General features: G+C 48.0%; 1 protein-coding gene across 6 annotated transcripts in view; it reads left to right on the top strand.

The window, feature by feature from the left end:
* The window catches only part of TTPAL (alpha tocopherol transfer protein like), a 34,952-nt gene that overhangs the window by 4,748 nt on the left and 5,002 nt on the right, over positions 1-25,202 (top strand). Inside the window, exons 1-6 of one of the 6 annotated variants that reach the window (XR_009454185.1) lie at positions 9,354-9,458; positions 12,771-12,872; positions 13,622-14,081; positions 15,008-15,201; positions 16,539-16,649; positions 20,657-22,318. Coding sequence is in view for 5 of the 6 variants with exons in the window: in XM_059706986.1 (XP_059562969.1) it covers positions 13,637-14,081; positions 15,008-15,201; positions 16,539-16,649; positions 20,657-20,935 (1,029 nt within the window). In the remaining variant the exon portion in view is untranslated. Of the gene's footprint in view, positions 1-9,342; positions 9,459-10,007; positions 10,306-12,770; positions 12,873-13,621; positions 14,082-15,007; positions 15,202-16,538; positions 16,650-20,656; positions 23,212-25,202 lie in introns of those variants that run through there. The other 5 variants (XM_059706983.1, XM_059706985.1, XM_059706984.1 and 2 more) reach the window with 5 other exon arrangements.

Raw genomic sequence — 25,202 nt, 5'->3', positions numbered from 1 at the left:
TTTTTCATCTCTTTTTAGTTTATGGTCTACCTCCCCTTCATGAGGACAGGGGCTTTGCCTCTCCTATCTACCACCTAGCACAGTTCTGGCACATAGTAGGTGTTCAATAAATATTTGTTGAATAAGTGACGAAAAGAAGGGAGGGAGAGAAGGCAGGACATCTGAGATGATAATGGAGAGTTAACCAGGCAGAGCTGGGGGTGGCACGGTTGGGCTTAGTACCAAGCAGAGTTGGAGGTGTGAGGACTTGAAGACCAGGCTGATGAGACTGGAGATACAAGAGCCAAGGCGTGAGGCAGGCAAGATTATGCCTATTTTACATATGAGAAATCTAAGGTTCAGAGAGGGCGAGAGACTTGCCCAAGTCATCCAGTAAGCCAGGGTCAGAGTTTAGAATTCGGACCCCGATTTAAGTTATATAGAACCTCACAGTTACTGAGCATCTATGTGTACTAACTTATGAGGTAGTACTACCTCATTTGACTGACAAAGAAACTGAGGCACAGAGAGGTGGCGTGACTCGCCCTAGGTCACACAGCTCAGAAGTAGCTGAGCCAAGATCTTTCCCTAGTTACTGATGGTTCCCGGTTTCCACCCCCTGATTCTTCCACAGCTTTTGGCCTCACACAAAGCCCCAGCCTGGACCTCAGAAAGGCTGTGAGTCAAACCCTGACCTTTCTGGAGTTTCGGGCAAATTAAAAAAAGTTCCCTGAAATCCTCTGGGGCCTGGATTCCCCCAACTCCAAATTGAAAGAAAGCAAAACCAGCCATGTTTGCGAGGCTACTGTGAGAAAAAAGTGATAAAAAATAATTATGGAACTCGTAAGTGATAAAAATAACTGTAGCGCTCCTGGCAAACAGCCGGAGCTGTAGAGATACTGACTAATGATAGCAGGAATTTATGGCCCTGTGGGCCCAGCCTTTCGGAGGCTGAGGTGATAGGAGCTGCGGTCACAAGTGGGGTCACAGGTAGAAAACTCCCAGCAGCCCATTCCTGGAGGGAGGCCTGAGCCTGTCCCCCTCCAGCTTGTGGCTGGATTTCCGATTCCAGGGCTCTCAGATGGCCATGGCCCTCCAGGCCGGTGGAACACTGTGAGGCGTCCATCTGGTTGCCTTCGTCTTGTCACTATGCCTGCATGTCTTTCTAGAAACCTGTACATTACTAGCACTTTATAGTGACTTGGTTCATCCCTGAGTCCTCAGGCCCCAGGGGTAGGCAGGGAGCAGAGGGCACCGTGATTTATTCCTCCTGTGGCCAGTGGACATTGACTGAGGGACTGCTCTTGCCAGGGGCCTTGCTGGGAGGCAGGTGATGACTGGACACCTTAACTTGCCCAGAGTCACAGAGTGCCCTGGGGTGGGGGCACATCAGGGCTGGACCCTGGGTCCCCACCCAACTCCAAGGACCATGATCTCATCACCAAAAAAAGACTGGGCCTAGTCGGGTGGTTCAGTTGGTGGGAACATCATCCTGTACACCCAAAGAATGTGGGTTTGATTCCTGGTCAAGGCACATACCTAGGTTGCAGGTTTGATTCCTGGTTAGGGTGTGTACGGGAAGCAACCAATCGATGTTTCTCTCTCACATTGGGTTTCTCTCTCTCTCTCTCTCTCTCTCTCTCTCAGGGAAAATGTAGGAATAAAGAGCCCTGGGTGCTGAGATTCGAGGGACTTAGTCACCAGAACTAAGTCTCCATCTGGCCCCCAAAATGCCTTCCAAATTTATATTTCATGTCTAGTTTATTTAATTTACTCACAGCCCCTTCTCCAGATTCCTGAACCCTAGTAGATGCTGAGAACAACCCCTGCAGTGAGGATAAAAAAATAAAAGGCTGGGAGTGGCTTGTCCCTACAAGTAGTCACAACTAATTCTTAAATACATCAAAAACCTATCTTAGGCCCAGCTGGTGTTGCCCAATGGTTGAGAGTCGAACTATGTAAGAACCAGGAGGTCACAGTTCGATTCCCAGTCATGGCACATGCCTGGGTTGTGGGCTCAATCCCCAGTAGGGGGCATGCAGAAGGCAGCCAATCAATGATTCTCACTCACAGATGTTTCTATCTCTGAAATCAATAAAAATATATTAAAAACATTTTTAAATGTTATATATCTTCAAAACCACAAATGCATAGCTACAGACAACAGAATGGTGAATGAAAAGGAGAAAGGGGATCAAACACAAGTTGGCAAATTAAAAAATATATACAAGGTGACAGAAGGAAACTAAACTTCAAGTAGTGAGCATGCAATAGAGGATACAGAGATTGTATTATAGAGTTGCATACCTGAAACTTATCTAATGCTATTAACCAATGTTACCTCAATCAATTTAACTTGTTTTTAAATTTAAAAATTATGCATCTTGCCCTAGCCAGTTTGGCTCAGTGGATAGAGCATTGCCCTGTGGACTAAAGGGTCCCGGGTTCGATTCCAGTCAAGGGTACATGCCTGGGTTGCGGGCTCGACCCCAGTGGGGGACGTGCAGGAGGCAGCCAATCAATGATTCTCTCTTGTCATTGATGTTTCTATCTCTCTCTCCCTCTCCCTTCCTCCTGAAATCAATAAAAATATATATATTTTTTAAAAGTTATGCATCTTGATCTGAGCAGGGTTACCTGTAGCAATTCACCAAGTTTTACACTTAATAGCTGTACACTTTATAAGATCTGTGAATTTTGCCCAGCCAGTGTGGCTCAGTGGTTGAGCATCAACCCAGGAGGTCAAGGTTTGCTTCCTGGTCAGAGCACATGCAAGGATTGGGCTCAATCCCCAGTAGGGGCCATGCAGGAGGCAATTGATTGATAATTCTCTTTCCCCATTGATGTTTCTCTCTCTCCTCCCTTCCTCTCTCTGAAATCAATAAAAATAAATTTTAAAAAAATTGTGAAGGTTGACTCCTTAAATATATATATTTTTTAAATTCTAAAATTTTAAATTCTAGAGCAATACACCCTATCTATAAAATCTTTAGTAACAGAATCTAACTGATGGGGTACTTGGAAGGATAAAAAGGGATAAAGATTGTGAGTCTCTGAGCATATTTTAGGAGCTCATAGCAAAAAATTAATAAATGGAAGCCAAGTTAAATGTATCATCATCATCATCATCATCATCATCATCATCATCATCCTTCTGTGATTTTTCTCAATTGCCAATTGACTGGAGTGCCCTCACGTGTCTACATTTCATCATAGCACCTCAGTTACTGCAAAGGATATTCTTTGTCCAAGCTTGGAGTCTATATTCCAAAGGGCACGGCTTTGCTTTGCTTTTGCTCCAGGGACGCAAAAGAAAGTACCAACATCCACCTGAGACCGATGGGTCCCAAGTCCAACTCCAGCCCCACCCATGATCGCCCCCTGCAGGGCGTCAGAAGGAAGGCAGGGGGGCGGCCCGGTCTATCTCGCCCTGACTCACTGTCGAAGCACAATCGCGAGCATTATCTTATTTCACAGGCGCTCACGGGGTACTATTTGAAAGTGGCCTTGGGTGGGCAACAAAAAGCCTTCACGTGAGTAATAACCACAGCTGGCTTGCACTGAGCGCTTCCAGTGTGCAGACACCATGCTGAGAGAAGTATGGCCACTTTCCCCCCTTGAGTCTTTAAAATGCCTTTGAAATATATTGTTTTGTAGCCTGCTTTTTCCCCCGCCAACAGTACGCTTTGGGCATCTTTCCATGTCAATAAATATAACTGAGGCGGTAAGCACTTGATTCAAAGGCTGAGAAACTTAAACAGCCAGCAGCCACTGCCCAGGTGAAGATCGATAATAGTTAACATTTATTGAGTGCTTTATTACACCTGAGCCCTGTGCTAATTGTTTAATGTGAACTGTCCCTGATTTGATCTTTCGGGCAATCACTGCAGATTCGTTTCTTTCACTGCGGGTTACTTTACATTTTCTGGAATTTCACAGAAGTGGAAACATACAATTCATACTCTTTTTTTTTTTTCCCCATTGAGCAGAACTATTTTGAGAGGTGTCTGTGTATTAGTAGCTTGTTCCTGTTTATTACTAAGATACATATATATCAGTTTGTTTGCCCCATTTCTCCGTGGATAGACATTTTGCCCCCAGTTTTGGCTATTGTAAGTAAAGCTGCTAAGAACGTTCATGCACATGTCTTTGAGTGAACAAGTTTTTTCATTACTTTGGGCAAATATCTAGGTGTGCGAGTGCTGGGTCATATAAGTATAAGTCTGACTTTTTAAGAAACTGCTGCCAATCATTTTCCAAAGTAGTGGCACCATCTGGCATTCCCACCAACAATGTCTGAGAGTTCCAGTTGCTAGGGTGTCTCTTTAAATTTCAGCCATTCTAGAAGCACTAGTTGTTGGGGTTTTTTTTTAACCTGTGGAGCCCATTGATGGTTCCCTCACCTCTCTGGGCTCGAGGCGGGCTCACAGAGATGGTGAGAGGAGAGGAAGGGTGTCACTTGGCCAGCACCCTTCTAGCTGGCCTCAAGGGCTCTGGACGCAGCAGATACTGAAAGCCGCCCCTGTCTGCCTTGGGACGCTGTTGTGGACTCATGGGGATGGCCATGGCTTCAAATCCTTCTCACCTTTGACCTCAATGGATGCACCCTTCTTCCTGGGGGTCCCTTGCAATTTCTTCTCCAATCTTTGGGAATCTGACATCCAACTCCAGCTTCTTGCTGCCGCCCCTCTGCCCCTCTGGGAGGCCCCACAGAATGAGGCCCAAGTTGGCCCCTGTAGCTGCTTTCTGTCCACGCTGCTCTATGGGAAGCATTCAAGCAGCCTTTCCCAGGGGCACCTGGAGGGTGGGCTGACCTCAGCAGACCCACTCTCTGGCTCCTACATCCACACAGCCAGGCATCCTGTTTCTCCCCACCTCTCGCTGCTCCTGCCCCATCACACCATTTGGCCCTCATGGAGGGGTCACATGGTAAACTCTCCAAATAGCCACCACCACCCAGAGGAGACCCCATCATGCCCGAGAAGATGATCACCAAAGGATTCCTTGCCCCTTCTTCCCATCACAGAACAGCTGTGGGCAAATGTAAGGCGTGATAATACATCCAGGGACCTGGGCCACATTTTAGCAGTTGTGGGCTGTCACTGTGCTCTTGAAAAGTAGTCACTGGCTGTCACAGCAGAAGTTTCGAGTAGCATTGTGCGAGTCACACCCACCTCCTGGGCCTCCGTTTCCTCATATCTTCATGGAGGTGACCGTACTATCCAGCCAGGTTGTCGTGAAGGCTGAGTGACACAGTGACTCGACAGAGCATTGCCGATGGACAGCCTGTGATTCCACAATGACAGACCTGGAGCTCCATCTCTGTGTGTCTCTTTACGAGTGCTTTTGCCTCGCTGGGTCTGTTTTCTCACCTCTCCAATGGTCCTCACAGGAGCCCCTCCGCCATAGCCTGTCTGTGAGGCTGGCTGGGCGAATACACACAAAGTGCTTAGCAAGGTGCCTGGCATTTGGCAAGAAGTTGATCCTGTTGGATGTTAATACACAACGAAGTGTGGGCTGAGTGGGCTCTTAAGCTGGTACCTGTGAGGTAGAGGGTTGGAGTCTCCACCTCTCCTCGTTTTGAAATGCATCAGCCGGGCTGGGGTGTAGAGCCCCCAGGGACAGAGACGATGGATGGTATCTCCAAGCTGTGATGCTGAGTCATGTTAGAAAATCAATGTGTGGCCAGAAAAGCACGGCTTGGCTCCCACCTCTTCTGGGAAATCCATGCAGCTGGCCCCGGGCACATGGAAAGTGGACAGCTCTATTCTAGGCCCTGACTCTAAGGCTTCTGAACAAAAGCCTGGCACACAGGAGTCCCTGGCTCCTCGAGGCACACCGAGCACCCGGATCACAAGCTTCACACGACCCTCCAACTGGGGTCAGGCATGTCTGGCACTTGCCAAGCTCTCGACTTCTCCCAGCCCTCGTCTGGACACTTCTCAAGCCAAGTCAGGCTCCGGACCACTGATTGGGCAACCCATGACCTCAGACTGGGTCAGATCCATCAGCGGGCCATCTGTTTAAGAGTAGGAACATTTTGTTCTTTAGAATCAGATGGGGCAAAGAGTATGAACCGTCCCCACCACAACTCAAACCCCCAACGCTTCCATTTGTTAACCTTGTAACCGGACAAGTTCTTCATCTCTCTGAGTTCCAGTTTTCTCGTCTATCAAATGCAGACTAACAAGTACCTCCATGATCCACGCTGTGGCATGTTAAGAGGTGGCACACACATTGGCAGACACTCCATAGGGGGAGTTATTATTTGTACAAAAAGGGGCACTGGACACCAAATTGAAAAAACAAGTAAGGTAGGTACACACACACACACACACACACACACACACACACACACACACGGGATGAGAGTATGGGCCAGGGGGCCAGACTGCCTGGGTTTAAAATCTGACTGCTCCACCACTTTCTGTGTGGCCACAGATAACCTCTTTGAGCCTCAATTTTCTTCTCTGTAAAATGGGAATAAAAATAACAAGGTTGTGAAAATTCAGTTAGACGACATGCACTGGGAACAGTCCTGGCACATAACAATCACTTAATAAACATTAACTATTTTTAATTAGTCACACAAGACAGTGAAATCACACAGGTAAGGGTTTTTCACATTATTAACAGGGAAGGGGAGTCATATTTAGTGAGTGCCTGTTATGAACCTAGTACTCCCAGAAGCTATATATACATATACTAGTATGTATATGTACACACACACAAACACACACAGAGTGGAATATTTCTGTTTTCATTTTTAAAAACCTTTATATTGTAAAACAAACCACTGATGCAGAAAATCATACAAATTAAATTTGTAGCTCAGGGAGTCATTTCAAGACATACACCTTTGTTATCACCACCCAGGTCAAGAAATAGAATTTTGCCAGCCCCCCATGAGTCCCTCCATGTCCCAGTCACAGCCCTTCCCCTGAAAGAAACGACCACCCTGACTTTTATGGTAATTATTTCCTTGCATCCTCTATGGTTGAATCATCTGAGTGTGCACCCCTAGACATTCAAGCTTAGTTTTGCCCATTTAAAAAAACTTAATATGTCTTTTATGCCTCTTTCAATGCACAGGTTCCTCCCTCTATCTCTTTCTTTTCCTTGCAGTTTATCTGTTGAAGAACTCAGGCTGCTTGGTCTGTATAGTTTCTCAAAGTCTGGATTTTGTCAATTGCATCCTCATTGTACAGTTCAGCTTGGCCCTTTGACTTCTGCATTTCCTGTAAATTAGCAGCTGGATCAGACCCAGGTTTCATTCCTTTGGCATGATAGCAGGTGGTTCTGGGTTCTTTCATCAAGAATCATGTACATGGCTGGACTCTCTCTCTCTCTCTATCTATCTATCTATCTATCTATCTATCTATCTATCTCTCTTTTTCTTTAGCTAGGTACATGATTTTATAGCAGGCTGCAAAATGGCAATCATTTTGTTTTCACTTATTAACTGTAATAATTTTTGTAATCCTTAACTGATGACATGTTTTTATTGTTGTTGTTTTTGTTTTTTTGTGTGTGTTTTTTAGAGAGAGGGGAAGGGAGGGAGGAAGAGAGAGAGAAACATCGATGTAAAAGAAAAACATCGATTGGTTGCCTTCTGTATGTGCCCTGACTGGGAATGGAACCTGCAACCTAGGAATGTGCCCCGACCAGGGATCAAAACTTTTGGTGTATGTGACGACATTCCAACCAACTGAGACACCCAGCCAAGGCAGTTAGCTATAATAATTTTACAAGAAGTTGTTTTTCTTAACCTATTATTTGGTTACCCAGTGGTATAATTAATATATAAAAAGTGGAATACTTGCCCAGCCGGTGTGGCTCAGTGGTTGAACATTGACCTATGAACCAGAAGGTCACGGTTCAATTCTGGTCAGGGTACATGCCCAGGTTGCAGGCTTGATCCCCTGTGGAGAGCGTGCAGGAGGCAGCTGATCAATGATTCTCTCTCATCATTGATGTTTCTGTCTCTCCCTCTCCCTTTCTCTCTCTGAAATCAATGAAGGCTTTTTTTTTTAAAAAAGTGGAGTAATTGATTCTTTCCTTTTATTTACCTAGCTTTTAAGAATACAATTTGTTTCTATGCCATCCTCAGAAGGTGATCAATTAGTATTTTTGCTGAATATTAACTCTTTTTTTGCTGGTTTTATGAACTCAGGGATTGAAACATATTTGATGAGTTTCAATCAATCGCAATGATCTTTGTTGCAGCTGAAATGATCTCATCTTCAGGTTGGTTTCCAAGTCCTTTTGATGTGACCCTAGTGCCTTTGATAGCTTCTTTGTTATCAAGTATGACAAGACATTCCAGGCTCCTCTTGTACACAGTATCTGTAATCAGCAATTTCTCTGAGAGGTCCCTTTATGTTTTTAAATAGAAAATAGCATTTCAAGACTAAAATCTGAGTGTTGGATATGCTCTTTGCTACTAGATTAGTCATTGTTTCTAGGCCTTTCTAGGTATGCTATATATACAGAATATATGTTAATGTATACATGTGTATATGTGTATGATGTATTCATACATACTAGTATACATTTCTTTCCAAAAATAAAACATCTTTGAATTCATACTGATATTTCCAATGCAAATACAGCATTTTGAGGCTTTTAATTAACTTCTGTATTACATCTGCAGCTTCTAACTTTCACACAGGAGATAAAATTGAAAGATTCTGTAATTGCTGATTTTCACACAATCTAGCATCTCCCTGGCCCTCTTGCCCCTGGGGTTGGGAAAGGAAGGAATGAGGCCATCTCTTGGGTACTCCTTTGGGTTTTGAGTCCTCCCGGACTACAGCAGGTCTCTCTCCAGAAATGGTTTAGCGCCTTTACTCTGCCTGATAGAGGGACCTGGATTTCTCTCAAAGTCGTAGCTATGTTGGTGGGCCTGGGGATTTTAATGGACAGGGGTTGAGGCCTAGTAGAACCTTATTTAATTTACCACTCTCATAAAGGGGACTTCATGAACCCCAAAGCAGAAAAGAATCCTGGAATGCTAATCCCGAAATCTAGGTTTAAAGCCATTTACTCCATTGATTGCCAGTTTCCCTTTCTTGAAAGTTTCCATAAATATGAGGATTTAATGAGACAATAAACGTAACACACCAGGCGCACGGTGGCTATGTTCTCGGGAAACGGCAGCTTCTTCCTTCCTTCTCTGGGCCTCAGTTTCCCCAGCTCTCCCACCTGAACTTGCTGGCATTCCCCCTCCTCCCAGCCAGCCTCCCCCTGGCTCCTGTCCCACCGCGCGGATTCCGGCCGCCAGGTGGAGCCAAAGACCACACCGCGGCCAGGCATGCACATGCGCACTGACGGCGCTGCCTGTCTTCGCACGCCCTGGCACGTCACTTCCGGCGCGAGGGGCGGGGCCGGGCCGGCCGGGAGTGCGGGTCGTTCTGCGCGTGCTGCCGGACGAGGCTCCCGCCGCCGACTGACCCGCGCTCCGCCCCGTAACCGGGCCGGTGAGTGGCCGCGAGCCCGTCCGTGGCCCTGGGGGCCGGGGGAAGGGACCCTTGAGAGGGAGTGATAACCGGAAGTGGGGGGCCCGAGGAGCGAGACCCCAGGCAATGGGGACGCCTGGGGAAGGGGTGACAACCGGAAGTGGGGTCTCGAAAGGCTGCTACGGGACGTAGGGTCTGTGGGGCCCCAGGAGGGATGGCATCCTGACCCCTCCTTGCTTGGGTGGCGTGGGGAGGAAGGTGGTGCTCACAGGGTGATGGACTCAGGTGAGGAAGCTTCATGGCTCCACCCTAACGAGTGGGGTTTGCACTCCCCCCTGTTCGGCCATCAGCTCCGTGCCTGACAACTGCCCAGACCCGGGAGACTAGCCCGAGGCTCCGGGGAGTGCAGAGCCCGCCGGGTGTGTGCCCCTGGGCACGTCACTTACCTCCACATCAGCCGCTGGTGGTGCTGAGCTCCCTCACGGGCCAGGCACTGGGGCAGCGGTTCTCAACCTGTGGGTCGCGACCGGGGTCGAACGACCCTTTCACAGGGGTCGCCTAAGACCATCGGAAAACACATATATAATTACATATTGTTTTTGTGATTAATCACTATGCTTTAATTATGTTCAATTTGTAACAATGAAATTGGGGGTCACCACAACATGAGGAACTGTATTAAAGGGTCACGGCATTAGGAAGGTTGGGAACCACTGCACTGGGGAGATCTGTGAACATGCCAGGCAAATGGTCTGCCCCCGTGGAATTTACATCCTAGTGGGCAGTTTCCTCCCACTTACAATGGGAGGAGTAATAGAGCCGGCACCAAATACAGTGAAGATTAAAAGAAAAGTTCTTATTCACCACGGTAAGCTCGATGCATGGTAAAATGCTCATACATATTATCGCTTCATTATGTCACTAAGTTAAACTTCCTAAGGCAAAGAGTTATATTGTTCGCTGTTGCATGCCCAGAGCGTGTGGGCACAGTGCCTGACTCAGGGTAGGTGATCAGTGATTCCTTGATAATGAAAGGTTGGTGAAGCAGACCCTGAGGAGTGTTTATGTCATAACACTGGACTGCCGTTTCTGAAAAAAATAGGTGCTGCGGAACACTGGAGGGAGTTGCCCTAGGGAATCAGGGAAGGCTTCACAGAGGAGGTGACATTGAAGCTGGGTCTGGAACGTGATGAGTTGTCTGGGTGGGAACAGACAAGGAGAGGAAATTCCAGGCAGAAATATCATAAATGCATGAGGTGTTCTGAGAATGGTGGGACACTGGTTTGTTTTGACTGGCATTTACTATGCATTGAGAGGTGGGAAGCTAGGAGACAGGCTGGAGAAAGACACTGAGGCTGGGGCATGGACGTGGACATGACAGTCTTCCTCCTGGGTAAGCACTGGATTGGGATTACAGGCATCTGTTGGTAACTCCCACGGAAACAGAGCCCAGGGTGGATCCTATGAATCTGCTTGTTCCATTCCTTGCTCAGCATACCTCTGCCAAGCAGATTAAACTCATTCAACAAATATTTATGGGGCTCGGACTGTGTGCCTGGCACCCTGTGAGGTGCTGGGTTTAAGGTGATGAGCAAGACAGTTGTGAATGTGGCTCACAAATTGCCGACAGAACAATGGCGTGGGAGAAGTGCTATGTCAGAGGGCTGTGGGAAGGCTCCTAATCCGGCCTGGAGTCCGAGAAGGCCTTCTGCTTCAAGCACCGTCATCTCTCACCTGGGTTAACGCAGCGGCCTCTAAACGGTCTCTTCACTTCCATCCTCGTCCCCTTCCGGTCCATTTGCAAGACAACTGAATAATCCTCTTAAAATATAAATCTGGTCATGTCACTCGACTCAAAACCCTGTTGGCTCCCACCAAACTCAAGGGCAACCTTATTGGCCTACAAAGCTCTGGTCCAGTGGGCACCTCTCTAAATTCACCTGCTAGCACTCTCTGCCTTGCTCACTTGGCTCTAGCCACACTGGCCTCTCTGTTCCTCGAAAAAGCCAGGCAGATTCCTGCCTCAGACTCACCCTTGTTCCCCCAGATACCTACCTACCTACACAACTTGCTCCCTCGTCTCCTTTGTCTTTGCTCCATTGTCACTTGGGTGAGGCCTTCCATGGCCACCCTATTTACAATTGCAACTCTTGTCCCCAGATACATTCAACCCCCTTCCTGCTTTATCCCTCTCCATAGTGCTTATGGAGAATATATAGTTTATTTAGCTTATAGTGCTCCCCCCACCACCACCACCACACACACCACCACCACCACACACACACACACTAGTATCTAAGCTCAATGAAGGCAGGATTTTATTTTCACTGCTGCGTCCTCAGTGCCTGGAAGTGGGCCTGGCACATAGTAAGTGCTCAATATTTGTTGAATGAATGAAGTGGCATTTAATTGGAACTTAAGGATGAATCAGTCAGGTGATGAACTAGAGGAAGAGCATATTAGTTGGAGGAAACAGGATGTGACAAGACAAAAAAAACACCTCTGGGAGGAAGTGATAAAAGCTGGGTAGGGCTGGCGGCTAGAATGCAAGGAATGAAGTAACCTGGCCACAACAGCTGCCGTGCACTTGCGCGTGACTGGCTACATGCAGAGACCCCTGAGGTGGTCCCTGCCTTCCTCGAGCTCCAGGGGTTCAGTGGCAGCCCATGGACAAGAGCTTGGGCTTTGGAACTGGACAGCCCTACTGCTATCTTATTCTTGGAATATCTAAGCCAGCCGTTTTTTGTTTCTGCTTTTCACTTGATAAGTGTGTTGGTTCTTGTCTTCTAAGAAGCAGAAACTAAGATGAGATTAGACACGCAAGAAAGCCATTGGCAGCAACGCCCATGAAGCATAGAGGGAGGGGAGCTGGCCCTGTGGAGGTTTGGGCAGTAAGTCTCCGACTACACGCAGGTCCATGAAAGGGTCGGCTGGCCAGGCGGATGGGGAGTCCCTGAGGCAGAGAGTTACCGGGTAGAGGAGTCCCATGTCTCAGTCATTGGCTGGGGGCCAGTCTGTGCAAAGCGTGGACCCCTGGATGGCGGATCCAGGGGGAAAGCAGCTGGGCCATCCGTCAGTTATGCTTCACCCCAGCAGGAGATCTGATGAGTTCTGTTTCATGACCACCATGATAAGTCACATTGCATATGGTAAAAAAATTCAAACAGTACAGTAGAAAGCCTCTCCCGCCTCAAACATCCAGTTCTCCAGTTGTTCTCTGGGAACCATTGGCAACATTTCCTGTATCTCTTCTCAGAAATTTTAGGTGTATTGACAAGTGTATATATGTATATATTTTAGAAACATAAATGCAATTATTTTTATTGATTTCAGAGAGGAAGGAAGAGGGAGAGAGGGTTGGAAACATCAATGATGAGAATCATTGATTGTCTGCCTCCTGCATGCCCCCTACTGGAGATGGAGCCTGCAACCCAGGTGTGTACTCTGACCAGGAATCGAACCCTGACCTCCTGGTTCATAGGTCGATGCTCAACCACTGAGCCACACCTGCTGGTCAAACAGGACTATTTTATATACATTGTTCCGCGACTGCTTTCCCTCCCCCCCTCCCCCCAGCATATCAGTTTATAAGTTCTACCTGATTTCCATGACTGAACAGTATTCCATTCATATGGTGATATTACTTAACCAGCCTCCAACTAGTAGGTAAAGTATTTCCAGTTCTTTGCCATTATAATCCCACCACCTTTTGGTGTATAGGACGACACTCTAACCAACTGAGCCACCCGGCCAGGGCTAAATTTTGATAGATAATGACAAATTGCCATCCAAAGAGGCTACCTAGCTTATTCCCCCAACAGCAAGCATATAAGAGAACCCGTTTTGCATTTTGCCAGTCTGAATTTCAGAGTTGTTTTAATTCACGTTTCTTTAATTACGAGTTACATCGAGCATCCATGCATACATCTGTGAGCAAAGCCACGGTGTTGGATGAGGAGTGTGTGTTTCCTGCTGTGGGTCTGGGTGCCCCCGTGGAGATTCTGACTTAATTCAGCCTTTCAGATCCAGGTCACCCTTCCACCCCAGTTGAGACCCAGTGCTCTGAGGTTACTTGGCTTAACAAAAACGTTCCAGTCCCCCCGCATCAGCTGCGCTGGGGTTTGAGATGACCAGATAATAATGCTGCACTTTATTAACTCCCCTTGGGGCATCTGTTTTGACAGGCACCCTGGTAGCTAATGTCAGAAGAAAGTGACTCTCTGAGAACTAGCCCTTCTGTGGCCTCACTTTCCGAAAATGAGCTGCCACCAGCACCCAAGCCTCCTGGCTACGTGTGCTCGCTGACGGAAGAACTGGTCGCCAAGGCCAGGGAAGAGCTGCAGGAGAAGCCGGAGTGGAGACTCCGAGACGCGCAGGCCCTCCGGGACATGGTGCGGAAGGAGTGCCCGGGCCTGCGCACCGCTCTGGACGACGCCTTCCTGCTGCGCTTCCTCCGGGCCCGCAAGTTTGATTACGACCGGGCCCTGCAGCTCCTGATCAACTACCACGGCTGCAGGAGAAGTTGGCCCGAGGTCTTCCAGAACCTGAAGCCGTCGGCCTTAAAAGAGGTCCTCGCTTCCGGATTCCTCACCGTGCTGCCCCACACAGACCCGCGGGGCTGCCATATCCTCTGCATCCGCCCAGGTATTGCCCTAGGCTGTGGTGGGGTGCTTGTGCACAGCCTCGGTTTGGGGTGTGTCTGTCCAACCCCTCTCCCCCTTTCCTTTTCCCTTTTATCCCCTCCATGTGTTAGTCAAGGCCTTTCGATGGCAGATAACAAACCCTACTCAACCCGGCTTACGAAAAAAGGGAGGATTTAGTCTGAGGAGACAGGAGCATCTCACAGAACCAAGCCCACACCTGGAGCCAGGAGTCAAATTCAGTTTTACCCAAACTGCATGGTTAGCATGGGAAGAGGTGGTTCCCCAAGGAAAATCAGGGTGATGTCCTGGAGATGAAGGGACACATCTGATGGCAGAGGCATAGATGTCCATTAAGATAAGTACTATTGCCCTGGCTGGCGTGACTCAGTGGTTAGAGCATCATCCCGCGCACCCAAGGGATGCACCATCAAGGGCACGTACCTGGGTTGCAGGTCGATCCCTGGCCCTGGTCTGGGTGCATGTGGGAGGCAACTAATTGATGTGTCCCTTTCACATCGATGTTTCTCTCTCTCTTCTCCCTTTCCCATCCCCTCCCTTTCACTTGCTCTAAAAATCAATAGAAAAAATATCCTCAGGTGAGGATTAGCAAAAAATAAAAATAAAATAAGTCCTATTATCCCATTCTATTTATGAGGTGATGAGGAGTAAGGAAGTAACTTGCCCAAGGTGTAACTTCAGAGTTCACACTTTTGACTTCAACACAATTGCAATTTCCATTTCAGGAGTTAAGAAATGTCAGCTGCTGCTGAAGGTGTCTGATTTCCTAACCTCAATAGAGCCATGCCAGTAGAATATCATCTTGCCTTTCTGTTTTTAAAGGACAGTTTTAGCACAGAGATCAATCTTAGCCTGTCTGATTGTTTGTATGTATTTATGTAACATACTGACCATCTCTTACGACCTCAGACAGATGGATACCGAGCAGCTATCCAATCACTGAAAACATCCGAGTCATATACTTGACGTTGGAAAAGCTCATTCAATCTGAAGAGACCCAAGTGAATGGAATTGTAATTCTTGCAGACTACAAAGGAGTGAGCTTATCAAAAGCATCTCACTTTGGCCCTTTTATAGCCAAAAAGGTGATTGGCATCCTTCAGGTATGGCCTCCATTTGTCGTGTGCCTTTCTGTTGTTTTGGTTTCCCCAGAGCCCTGTCCAGTTACCCATGTGATAGGCACACCCAGCTTCCGCCTCCTGCAATCAGAAAAATACGAAAGCATTGGAAGATCTATTTACCACTCATTCCCCTGAGGGTCTCCAGTAGTTTCTGAGGTACCTTTAATCTAGGCAAGATCAGCTTTCGGACAAGACTCCAAAAACCAGAGAAATGCTTTCTGCTCTTTTTTTTTTTGGTCAAGAAGACAGAGGAGAAATTCTCCTAACAAATGAAACGGAGAAACTGTTTTCTGCCCAAGGTGATAGAGCCTGCCCGGCTGCCTGTGGGACCAGGGATGGGGAGCACTGTTGGACTGTTTGGCCCGATGCTTTCACCCCTCAAGTTGTGTCTCAGAACACAAGTCACTGAGAACCGTCGGGTTCCTTATAGATCTTCACAGTGTGTAATGGTTTGCAAAGCACTTTTACCATCATCGTAACCCACTCAGTGCTTCAAGGAATCCTTTTAGATAGACAAGTCAAGAATTACTTTTCTTTTTCTGTCGGCGGGGAAACTGAGACCTAGCAGATACCGTGGGCCCAAGTCTCTCCGGCGTGACTCCTGCTCATTCAGACCCAGCCTGTGGGTGCTGGTTCTTGTGAGCTGTCGGGACCAGAGACAGAACAGTGCGCCATGTGTCTGGGGCCCTACTGTGCCCCAGGCTGAGTATTTAACATCCACGTCACATTTGGTCGTTATCGGAAGTTTGAATTCTGGCTTTGAGGCCTCTCTCTGGTTTTCCTTGGCGCCCACTCTTCTGATGCCTCCTGCTAAATCCCATGTAGATGTAAGGCTCAGCATAATGAGTTTAGATTATTGTTTCCTGTAAGATGATCTGAGAGACAAGATTCCAGGGTTAAATAAATTTGGGAAATATGGTAAAGCAAGTCCCTTCCTTGTGAATGTCATTGTACAGTAAACATTTACATTTAAGGCTCTGAACAGTCCTGCAGTTAAAGGAAATCTGTTTGACTATATTTAGTTTGCTACTTCTCAAACTCATTTACCTACCTGGACGCTTTTTTACATCACACCTGGTAGCATCCTGAGAAATACACTTTGGGCAACTCTGATTCAGAAGGTCTGATACTTACTAGATCCATCCACATAGGCTCAGACCACTTTTTACCTTCCTGTTTAGCCCCTACTTGTGTTTCTTTGAGGAGACCTTGAGCATCAGACCAGACTGAAGAAGACTTCACTGGGGGAGGCAGGCTGTGGTAACTGACAGTTTGCAAATATTCCGTATGTTCTGACATCCCCTTCCCTTCCCCCACAGGATGGCTTCCCCATTCGGATAAAAGCGGTCCATATCGTGAATGAACCTCGAATATTTAAAGGCATTTTTGCCATCATAAAACCATTTCTGAAGGAGAAAATAGCAAACAGAGTAAGTGTGATGATCCTACTAAAGATACTTTAATTTTGTTTCTGCTTCCTTATTGGTGACATCTATAAATTTAATTGTGACCTCAGTCATATTATCTTAGTTTATTATTCTTGCCCTGGGACTATTAATTTGGAAAGTTCAGTGAACAGTCCTTTCTGTGAGGGGGAGATGAATAAGAATATAACATTTGACAATAGAGAGAGCAGAGCCAGGGTTGTTGTCTAAGAGCTTCCCTGCTCTGTAATCAGTCAGATGTTTTCATATCCTGGGCTGAGCATGTAAACCAACATTGTATTTTACATGTAAGAGGACATGGCAAAGGGTCATCATTGGGCAGGTGGTGAAGAAGAGTCATGGAGATTTCTCCCTACAGCGCCTTGGGTTTCAAAATACTATTTAAGCCTTCCCATCTCCCTCATCTGTAGTCCTGCTGTATACAGTGTGTGGAATAATTCAAGGTTTATGAGGTAGGTGAGCTTTTAGCTTAACTCTTATTTAAGAACGGGTAAATGACACGTGAAAAGATGGGAGAGCCTTTTCCAGCACCGAGATTGAAATATGGCGGGTGGTGGTTTTCCCCTCCCTAGGCCTAGGAACATTGTGATCACTCCAAGGACTGGGTTTGAATTATTTATATATATATACTAGAGGCCCGGTGCACAAAAATTTGTGCACTCGGGGGAAGGGGGGGGGGTCCCTCAAACCGGCCTGTGCCCTCTCGCAGTCTGGGACCCCTCGGGAGATAACGACCTGCTGGCTTAGGCCTGCTCCCGGGTGGCAGAGGGCAGGCCCAATCCCTAGGTGCAGCCCCTGGTCAGGCTCAGAGCAGGGCCGATTAGGGAGTCGGGGCGCCTACCCCTGTCATGCACAGAGCAGGGCAGATTGGGAGGTTGCGATGCCACCCTCAGTCATGCTCAGGGTAGGGCCGATTGGGGGGTTGGGGCACCGGCCCCTGTCACACTCAAGGCAGGGTCGATGGGGAGGTTGCGGCGCCACCCCCTGTCACTCACAGAGCAGGGCCCATCAGGGGGGTTGGGGCTCCATACCCTGTCATGCACAGAGCAGGGTCAATCAGGGGGTTGGGGAGCTCCCCCCTGTCATGCACAGAGCAGGGTCGATCAGGGAGTTGAGGAGCTCCCCCCTGTCACTCACAGAGTAGGGCCGATAGGGGAGTTGGAGCACCGCCCCCTGTCACACTCAGGGCAGGGCGGATCAGGGTGTTGGGGCACCGCCCTCTATCACCCACAGAGCAGGGCTGATCAGGGGGTTGGGGCGCTGCCACTGTCACACTCAGGGCAGGGCCAATGGGGAGGTTATGGCTCTACCCCATCACACACAGAGCAGGGCCCGTGGCGGGGGAGGTTGGGGCGCCACCCTCTAACACCCACAGAGCAGGGCCGATCAGGGGGTTGGGGCGCCGCCACTCTCATACTCAGGGCAGGGCCAATGGGGAGGTTATGGCTCTACCCCATCACACACAGAGCAGGGCCTGGCGGGGGGGGGGGGGGGGAGGACAGGGGGGGGTTGGGGCCCCGCCCCCTGTCACACACAGAGCTGCAGGGCGATCAGGGGGTTTGGGCGCTGCCCCCTGTCACGCTGATCCCGGTGCCGGGAGGCCTCGCAGCTCCGCTGATCCCGGTGCTGGGAGTCATATTACCCTTTTATTAAATAGAATAGAGGCCTGGTGCATGGGTGGGGCTGGCTGGTTTGCCCTGAAGGGTGTCCTGGATCAAGGTGGGGGTCCCCACTGGGGTTCCTGGCCAGTCTGGGTGAGGGGATGAGGGCTGTTTGCAGCTGGTCACACACCCTTCAGGGTGGGGGTCCCCACTGGCGTGCCTGGCCAGTCTGGCTGAGGGGCTGAGGGCTGTTTTCAGGCTGGAACTGAAGCTCCCAACCACTCCTTTTTTTCTTTTTCTTTTTTTATTCTGGGCCAGCTTTAGCTCTGAGGCCTCGGCTGCTGAAAACAGGTTTCTGGCCTTTGTTTACCATCTGTATTTGATACAATGTTGCGGTCCAGCTGGCTGAACCTCCGCTGAGTAAAGCAGGTTTCTGGGGTTTTTTTAGCTTCTTTATTCGTAACATAGTTGCTTAGAGTTGCAGCTGAGAGGCCGGCAAGTCAGGCGGGGAACATTGGAGTTCTCCGTCACTGAAGCAAGCAAGCCTCCCTGTTCGCATCAGCTGCCTGGCTGCCGGCCGCCATCTTGGCTGCCAGTTAATTTGCATATCTCGGCCCTACTCTGTGAGTGACAGGGGGAATTAGCCAATGGGAAGGGTAGCGGTCGTACGCCAATTACCATGTTTCTCTTTTATTAGTGTAGATATCTCTCTCTCTCTCTCTCTCTCTCTCTCTCTCTCTCTATATATATATATATATATATATATATATATATATATATATATAATTTTTTTTTCGAAGAGGAAGCACAGAAAGACAGAATCTCAAGATTGCAAGGGAGTGAACTTAAAATCCAGATCCCCAGACCTTTTTCTGAAGACTTTTTAAAAAATTTTTTTACTGATTTCAGAAAGTCAGGGAGAGAGAGACAGAAACATCAATGATGAGAGAGAATCATTGATCGGCTGCCTCCTGCACACTCATGCTCTCCACTAGGGATCAAACCCACCACCCTGGCGTGTGCCCTGGCCAGGGATTGAACCATGACCTCCTGATTCATAGGTCGATGCTCAAATCCTGAGCCACACCAGCTGGGCTCCCTGAAGGTTTTAATTCATCAGCTCGGGTACAGCCCAGGAATCTGTGCTTTTAAAATCTAGGAGATTCTGATGCACAGTTAGGTGTGAGAACCACTAACTTAGTGGCCTCCACGCCTGGGTTTGAGCCTGTGTTGGGTCCTGGAGCTCCTATTTGGAACTTGCTTTTTCCAAAGCAGCCTTTGGGCAAGTCTTCTTTTCACATCTGTGAAATGACCTTATTTGTGGCCCACAATCTTGTTCCTTTGGTCCTTCATATGTTCATTCATTCATTTAAAAATATTGATCAAATACTACATGTGAGTATGTTCTAGATAAACAAAATAGACCAAATTCTCAGTCCCCAGGAAGCTTACATGCAAGGGCAGGGGTGGAAAGCGTCTGGTCCACAGGCCGTGTAAGGTCCACAAAATCATTGGGTCTGGCCCTGCCAAGGCAACAGGGTGAGTCAAATGGATGTTTGACCAAATAGCAGGCTAATCTTTAAGTTAATAATTTTGTGTGGCCCGAGAATGATCTTAGGAATATCCAGTGGCTCTTGGCAGTAAAAGGTTCCCCAGCCCTGTTCTAGGGAGACATAGACACCGAATTACATGTTACCTGGTATTAGAATGTGAGGAGTGCAATGGAGAAAAACGAAGCAGTGAAAGAAGTGAGTGTGGGCAGGGGGAAAGGGTTGTAGTATTCAATAGGGTGGTTAGAGGTAGCGTCATTGAGAAGTTGGCGTTTGAGTAAAGAATTGAAAGAGGCAAGGGAATGAGCCTTACAGATCCCTGGGACCAGCAGCAGCCCGATCCTGGGGTGGGAGCACACCTGGCATACTGGAGGAGCAGCAGCGGGGAAGCAGGAGAAGGGGGAGGCAGAGCAGTAATGGGGGCTGGATCATATGGCCTTTGGCATTTAGTCTGTGAGGGGAGCACTGGAGAGTTGTACAGAGGAGTGACGTGATCTGACATCACTGAAATGAGCTTAGATTGTGGTGGGACAAGGGTGCAAACAGGGAGACCAGGAAGCAGGTGTTGTGGGAGTCTGGGTAGAAACGATGGTGGCATGGTGCCATTAGGGTAGCAGTAAGGTGGTTGGATTCTGGGTATATTTTCTAGGAGCAGCCAACAGGGCACTAGGTATAAAGAAAAGAAAATTAAGAACCCTCAAGCTTTTCAAGGAACTGGAGGGGTAGAGTTGCCATCATCCATTCCTTTATTCATTCAAGATATTTGAGCACAGCATGAAGGAGGTTAGTGAATTACTGATTAACCTAAGGCCAGGTGTGTTTTCATTTCCTTCTCCTCTAGTTTTTCCTCCACGGGTCTGACCTGAACTCTCTCCACACAAACCTTCCAAAAAGTATTCTCCCCAAGGAGTACGGGGGCACGGCTGGCGAGCTGGACATTGCTGCCTGGAACGCGGTGCTGCTGGCCTCGGAGGAGGACTTTGTGAGAGAGTTCTGCCAGCCTGTCCCCGCCTGCGACAGCATCCTGGGGCGGGCCCTGCTGCCCGAGGAGCTGACCTCAGATGCGCAGTGTGATGACTCCATGCGGGCTGTGAAATCACAGCTGTACTCCTGCTATTAGCCAGTCCCTTGTGAGCACCACCAGCTTTAAGTCCTTTCCTTTTTTTCTTTGGGGAGGCACAGGAGAATTTTAGGTGCCATGGATTCTTGCTCCTTGTAATTAAGCTGCAGCACGGAGGAAAAGCTGAGCGTGAGCGAAAGGGCATGCCCTTGATCACTTGAATTATTCCATGAAGACATGGAAAACATTCCCAGTGATTCCCAAATTTGTGGAATCCCAGCTTGCAACCATTAATCTGGAAGTTGTTTCTGGTTCTTAAATATCTCAAAGCAGGAAGAATGAGGACCAAAGTCACTTTGATCCCATCTTCAGGAGAAAACAACCCGATTGGCCAGTCAGCACACTCCTATGAAACACTTGGGTCCAGCCTGCATGGTGGCCACATGTAAGACTTTAGGAGTTTGTGTCTCTCACATGAACCCTAACTCCAGACTTCAATTGCTCATCAGGAATCTACAAGTCTTCGGCCCAGGTACCTGTTGCCATCATGGGTTTGGAAAGCACTTTATCTGAATCGGGCACACAGCGGGACGTCAGCAGCTTGACCAGGGACTTCCTGATCAAGTTTGGGAGCCAAGACTTCAAGCACCTGTGGGATTCATTGGTTGAATCTTGCAGTAGAAACTAGTTTTCCCAAATCCATAAAGCCTTAGTCTGGTTCTCAATAGAATCATGCAAGGTCCTAGAAGTATACAATTTTATTCAACCTAAAATACTGGAGGCCAGGCCTGTGTAGCTAAAAGAATGCTGGCCTAAGAATTAAGAGACCTGAGCTCCAGCCTCAGATGTGTGGCCATGGATAAGACCTGGGCCTCTGTGAGCCTCAGTTTCCTCATCTGTAAAATGATGCTCAATGAAATGACACATAGGGCCCTTGGGGCTGCTGAGGTTCTGGGGTTTGATTTAGCTATTGGATGTTAGACATTTCTTTTCCGCCTAGAACAGCGGTTCTCAACCTGTGGGTCACGACCCCTTTGGGGGTCGAACGACCCTTTCACAGGGGTCGCCTAAGACCATCGGAAAACACATATATAATTACATATTGTTTTTGTGATTAATCACTATGCTTTAATTATGTTCAATTTGTAACAATGAAATTGGGGGGCCTTCCTAATGCCGCGACCCTTTAATACAGTTCCTCATGTTGTGGTGACCCCCAACCATAAAATTATTTTCGTTGCTACTTCATAACTGTAATTTTGCTACTGGTATGAATCGTAATGTAAATATCTGATATGCAGGATGTATTTTCAGGGGTCGCGACCCACAGGTTGAGAACCGCTGCCTAGATGCACGTGGCTGGATCCTGTTTTCCGTGGTACACCTGGGCCTTTCCAAGAGGCATGTGTCAGTCACCATTTGGCCCTGCCTTTAAAGAAACAAGTATGTATGTCCTGGAACTCAGTAATACCACCCTCCTTTTCGTAGTGAGGGTTAAACTTGAATGGCTTTTGTGAGGGCAGGCAGGTGAGATGAGCAGGATCTTGTATGAATTCCATCCCTGAGATTCTGGTGGTATATTGTAAAGCTGGCGGCAGGGAATGGTTAAGTTACTTGGGATTCTGAAATTTTGGTCTCTGGAAATGAATTAAGGGGCAGATTATTGCTGGGTCACTTCTGACGGCCCCTGCCCTCCCAAGCCCACGGAATTGCTCTCTTTGTTGTGGGTGGGCACACTTTAGTCTGTCCAGCCAAGCGGGGTGTTTGTTCTGCATTTCAATACTTTAGACTCATCCTGTCAAGAATTTAGCCTTTGCCCAGGCGTCATATTAGTGGTTCACCTCGTGGCTTTTGACCTATTTCCTTTCCTATTCATTCCATGTAAACGATGATGTTAAAGTAAGAAGTACTATGTGTTGTGTGTGTGACTTCTCTGTGCACTTATTAGGCCACCAGGCAAGGTGGAAGTGAACAGTGCACCGAAATTCAAAGGCCAGTCTCTTGCAAATAAGCTGTTCATCTTTATAGCACTTTAAAAATCTGGAGAAGTTTTTGGTAGAAGTTATGTACCTCATTAGTGCCAATTCTAGGGAAAGTTCTTTTCACCATAGATACTAACCCTGGGTCCTCTAGGACCTGGCTGAGCTGAAAGTGTCAAAATGCACACCCCTGGCTGCCTCTAGTTCCGTCTGACAGTGATGGTGTGACCAGCATTGCTGAAAAGATCTAAACAGGACAAGTGGGGTGGCTAATGTAGGTAGAGGTTCAGGACCCATCTGCCTGGATGGGAAAATTGGTTAGAGGCTTTCCTAGTTCCCAAAGAGATTTTTTTAAAAGGGGGCGGGGGAACAGCTAGACAGAGAGAAATGAGTTGCTCAGCCCCACCAAGTTTCCAAGGTTGAAACTGCATTCCATCCCATTGCCTTTGTCTAGGTGACTTCAGTAGGAGTGGCCAAGCTCACCTAGAGAAGCGTCTCAGAGACCAGGAAGGATGCTGTTCAGGCCTTTGTAATTGAGCCCAGGAGCTGTTTCAGCTTCTGAAAGGAGTCAGAGCCAGGGTTTGTCTGCCTGCCTTTTAGAGCTGCTGCTTTGTTTTGGCTCAAAAGAGGGATCCGATAGTTTTGGCACCTGAGGAGTTTGAGCCAAGCTGCGAAACCAGGACCTCCCTGGGTGAAGATCAAGGCAGCCTGTGTTCGGCTTCACCAGCATTTCCAGTTCCCCGGCAGGGGGATGGGCATGATCAAGGGAGCGCACAGGGAGCCACGCTCATTAGTGGAAGCACACAGACCGCGACGCAGTGAACAGCGGGGAACGGGGAGTGCTTTCCTTTAGGAAGACACTCCAGCCCATTCCACAGGCTCCCGAGAATGAACTTTCCCCACAATTCAGGGCAGTGTGCAGTGTAGGGAAGGGAAAAGAGTACATCAGGAGACCCGAGTTCCAGCTGTACCTTGGTGTGTGGTTTTGGGTGAGCCACTGCACACCCCTGAATCATTCTGTACTAAAAGGGGATCACACCCTGACTCTGAAACCTCCGTTCCCAGCATCCATCATCCTGCCCCTGCCCCTCACCCCCGCCCCCAGCTGGGTCATTCAGGAAGTACCTAAAACTTCCAAATGTAGGTTTAGGTAATATGGGGGTTTTCTTCCTCCTTCTCCCATACTGCTCCACAAAAGTGTGTCTTCCTGGAATCCCATTCTGCCTTCATGAGAGGCTGAAATCTACAGAAAAAAATCTACAGAAACAGCCAGAAGTGCTGTCCTGGCTTCCTCTTATTTGCTCTTGGTGAAGGTGGCTTTAGCTCCCTCATGTTTCATCCTGCTTTCACAGGGAATCACCTGTCCTCAGGTTTATAAACACTTTAGCTTACAAGATACATTTTTCTTTGTGGCCAAAAAGTAGCAGGGTAATAAGAGCATTTCCCCCTAAATTCCTGTGAGACATTGAGCCTCTCAGAATTCTCCCTGGTGGGCAGTTTCTTCAAATGCCATCTCATTCTCAGACTGGGCATGGGATTATTTTTCCATTTGGGTAGGCAAAAGTTGTGGTACCCTGTGGCATTATTATCTCACTTTGAAGTTTTCAGCTCTTAAGGTTTTCCTTTGAAAGCTCTTTCATTTAGGAAGTAAAATGATAGCTAATGTGTAAATGTGGCTGTCCTGTGGCATGAAAGGTGTGGAGATGCCAAACATTGTGACTGTTTGGGAGTGACGACCGTTCTCACACTCCTCTCCTCCCCTGGGTACTGGGATCTGTTAATTTTGTGAATTTCAAGTCATTTTCTGTCTGCTTTCTGGACTCAGAAAAATGGCTTGCTTGAAATGCAAGGAGCAGACATCATCAGTCAGATATTCCTCCTAGCATTTGCTCCATGGGGAAGCCCAGTGTGATTTGTGGATGAAGATGCTAGTGATGAATTTACTGTTTGCCAATTCGCTGCTTTCCTTCCATCTCACTGGGCCACGTGTTCAGCTGGATAGCCAGTCAGCTGCCCTCCGGGGTTCTTGCAGATGTGCCTCGCCTCCTGGCACATCAGGTGGGACCTGTTACAAGTGAAATACTTGAAACTTTTCTGGGGCCAACAGCCTCTGACACCACTCTGCTGGGTGGGAGGTGGGCTCTTTCTGACCAGACTGGGGCAGCCACTGGTCACATTCCTCACTTCAAACTGAAATTCAGTTTGGCTTTGAGTACAGGGACACATGGTGGTGGACTCATCTACTTCGGTGTTTGTTTTGACCAAAAGTTTATTTTTCTAGTGCATTTTCTAAGTCGAAGTGGTGAAAACATGTAATTTTAGTATGCATGACGGAGTCTCCAACAATA

This window comes from Myotis daubentonii, chromosome 8 (genome assembly GCF_963259705.1).
Source record: "Myotis daubentonii chromosome 8, mMyoDau2.1, whole genome shotgun sequence".
NCBI lineage: Eukaryota > Metazoa > Chordata > Mammalia > Chiroptera > Vespertilionidae > Myotis > Myotis daubentonii.
This window is presented reverse-complemented; position numbering and strand designations above follow the sequence as displayed.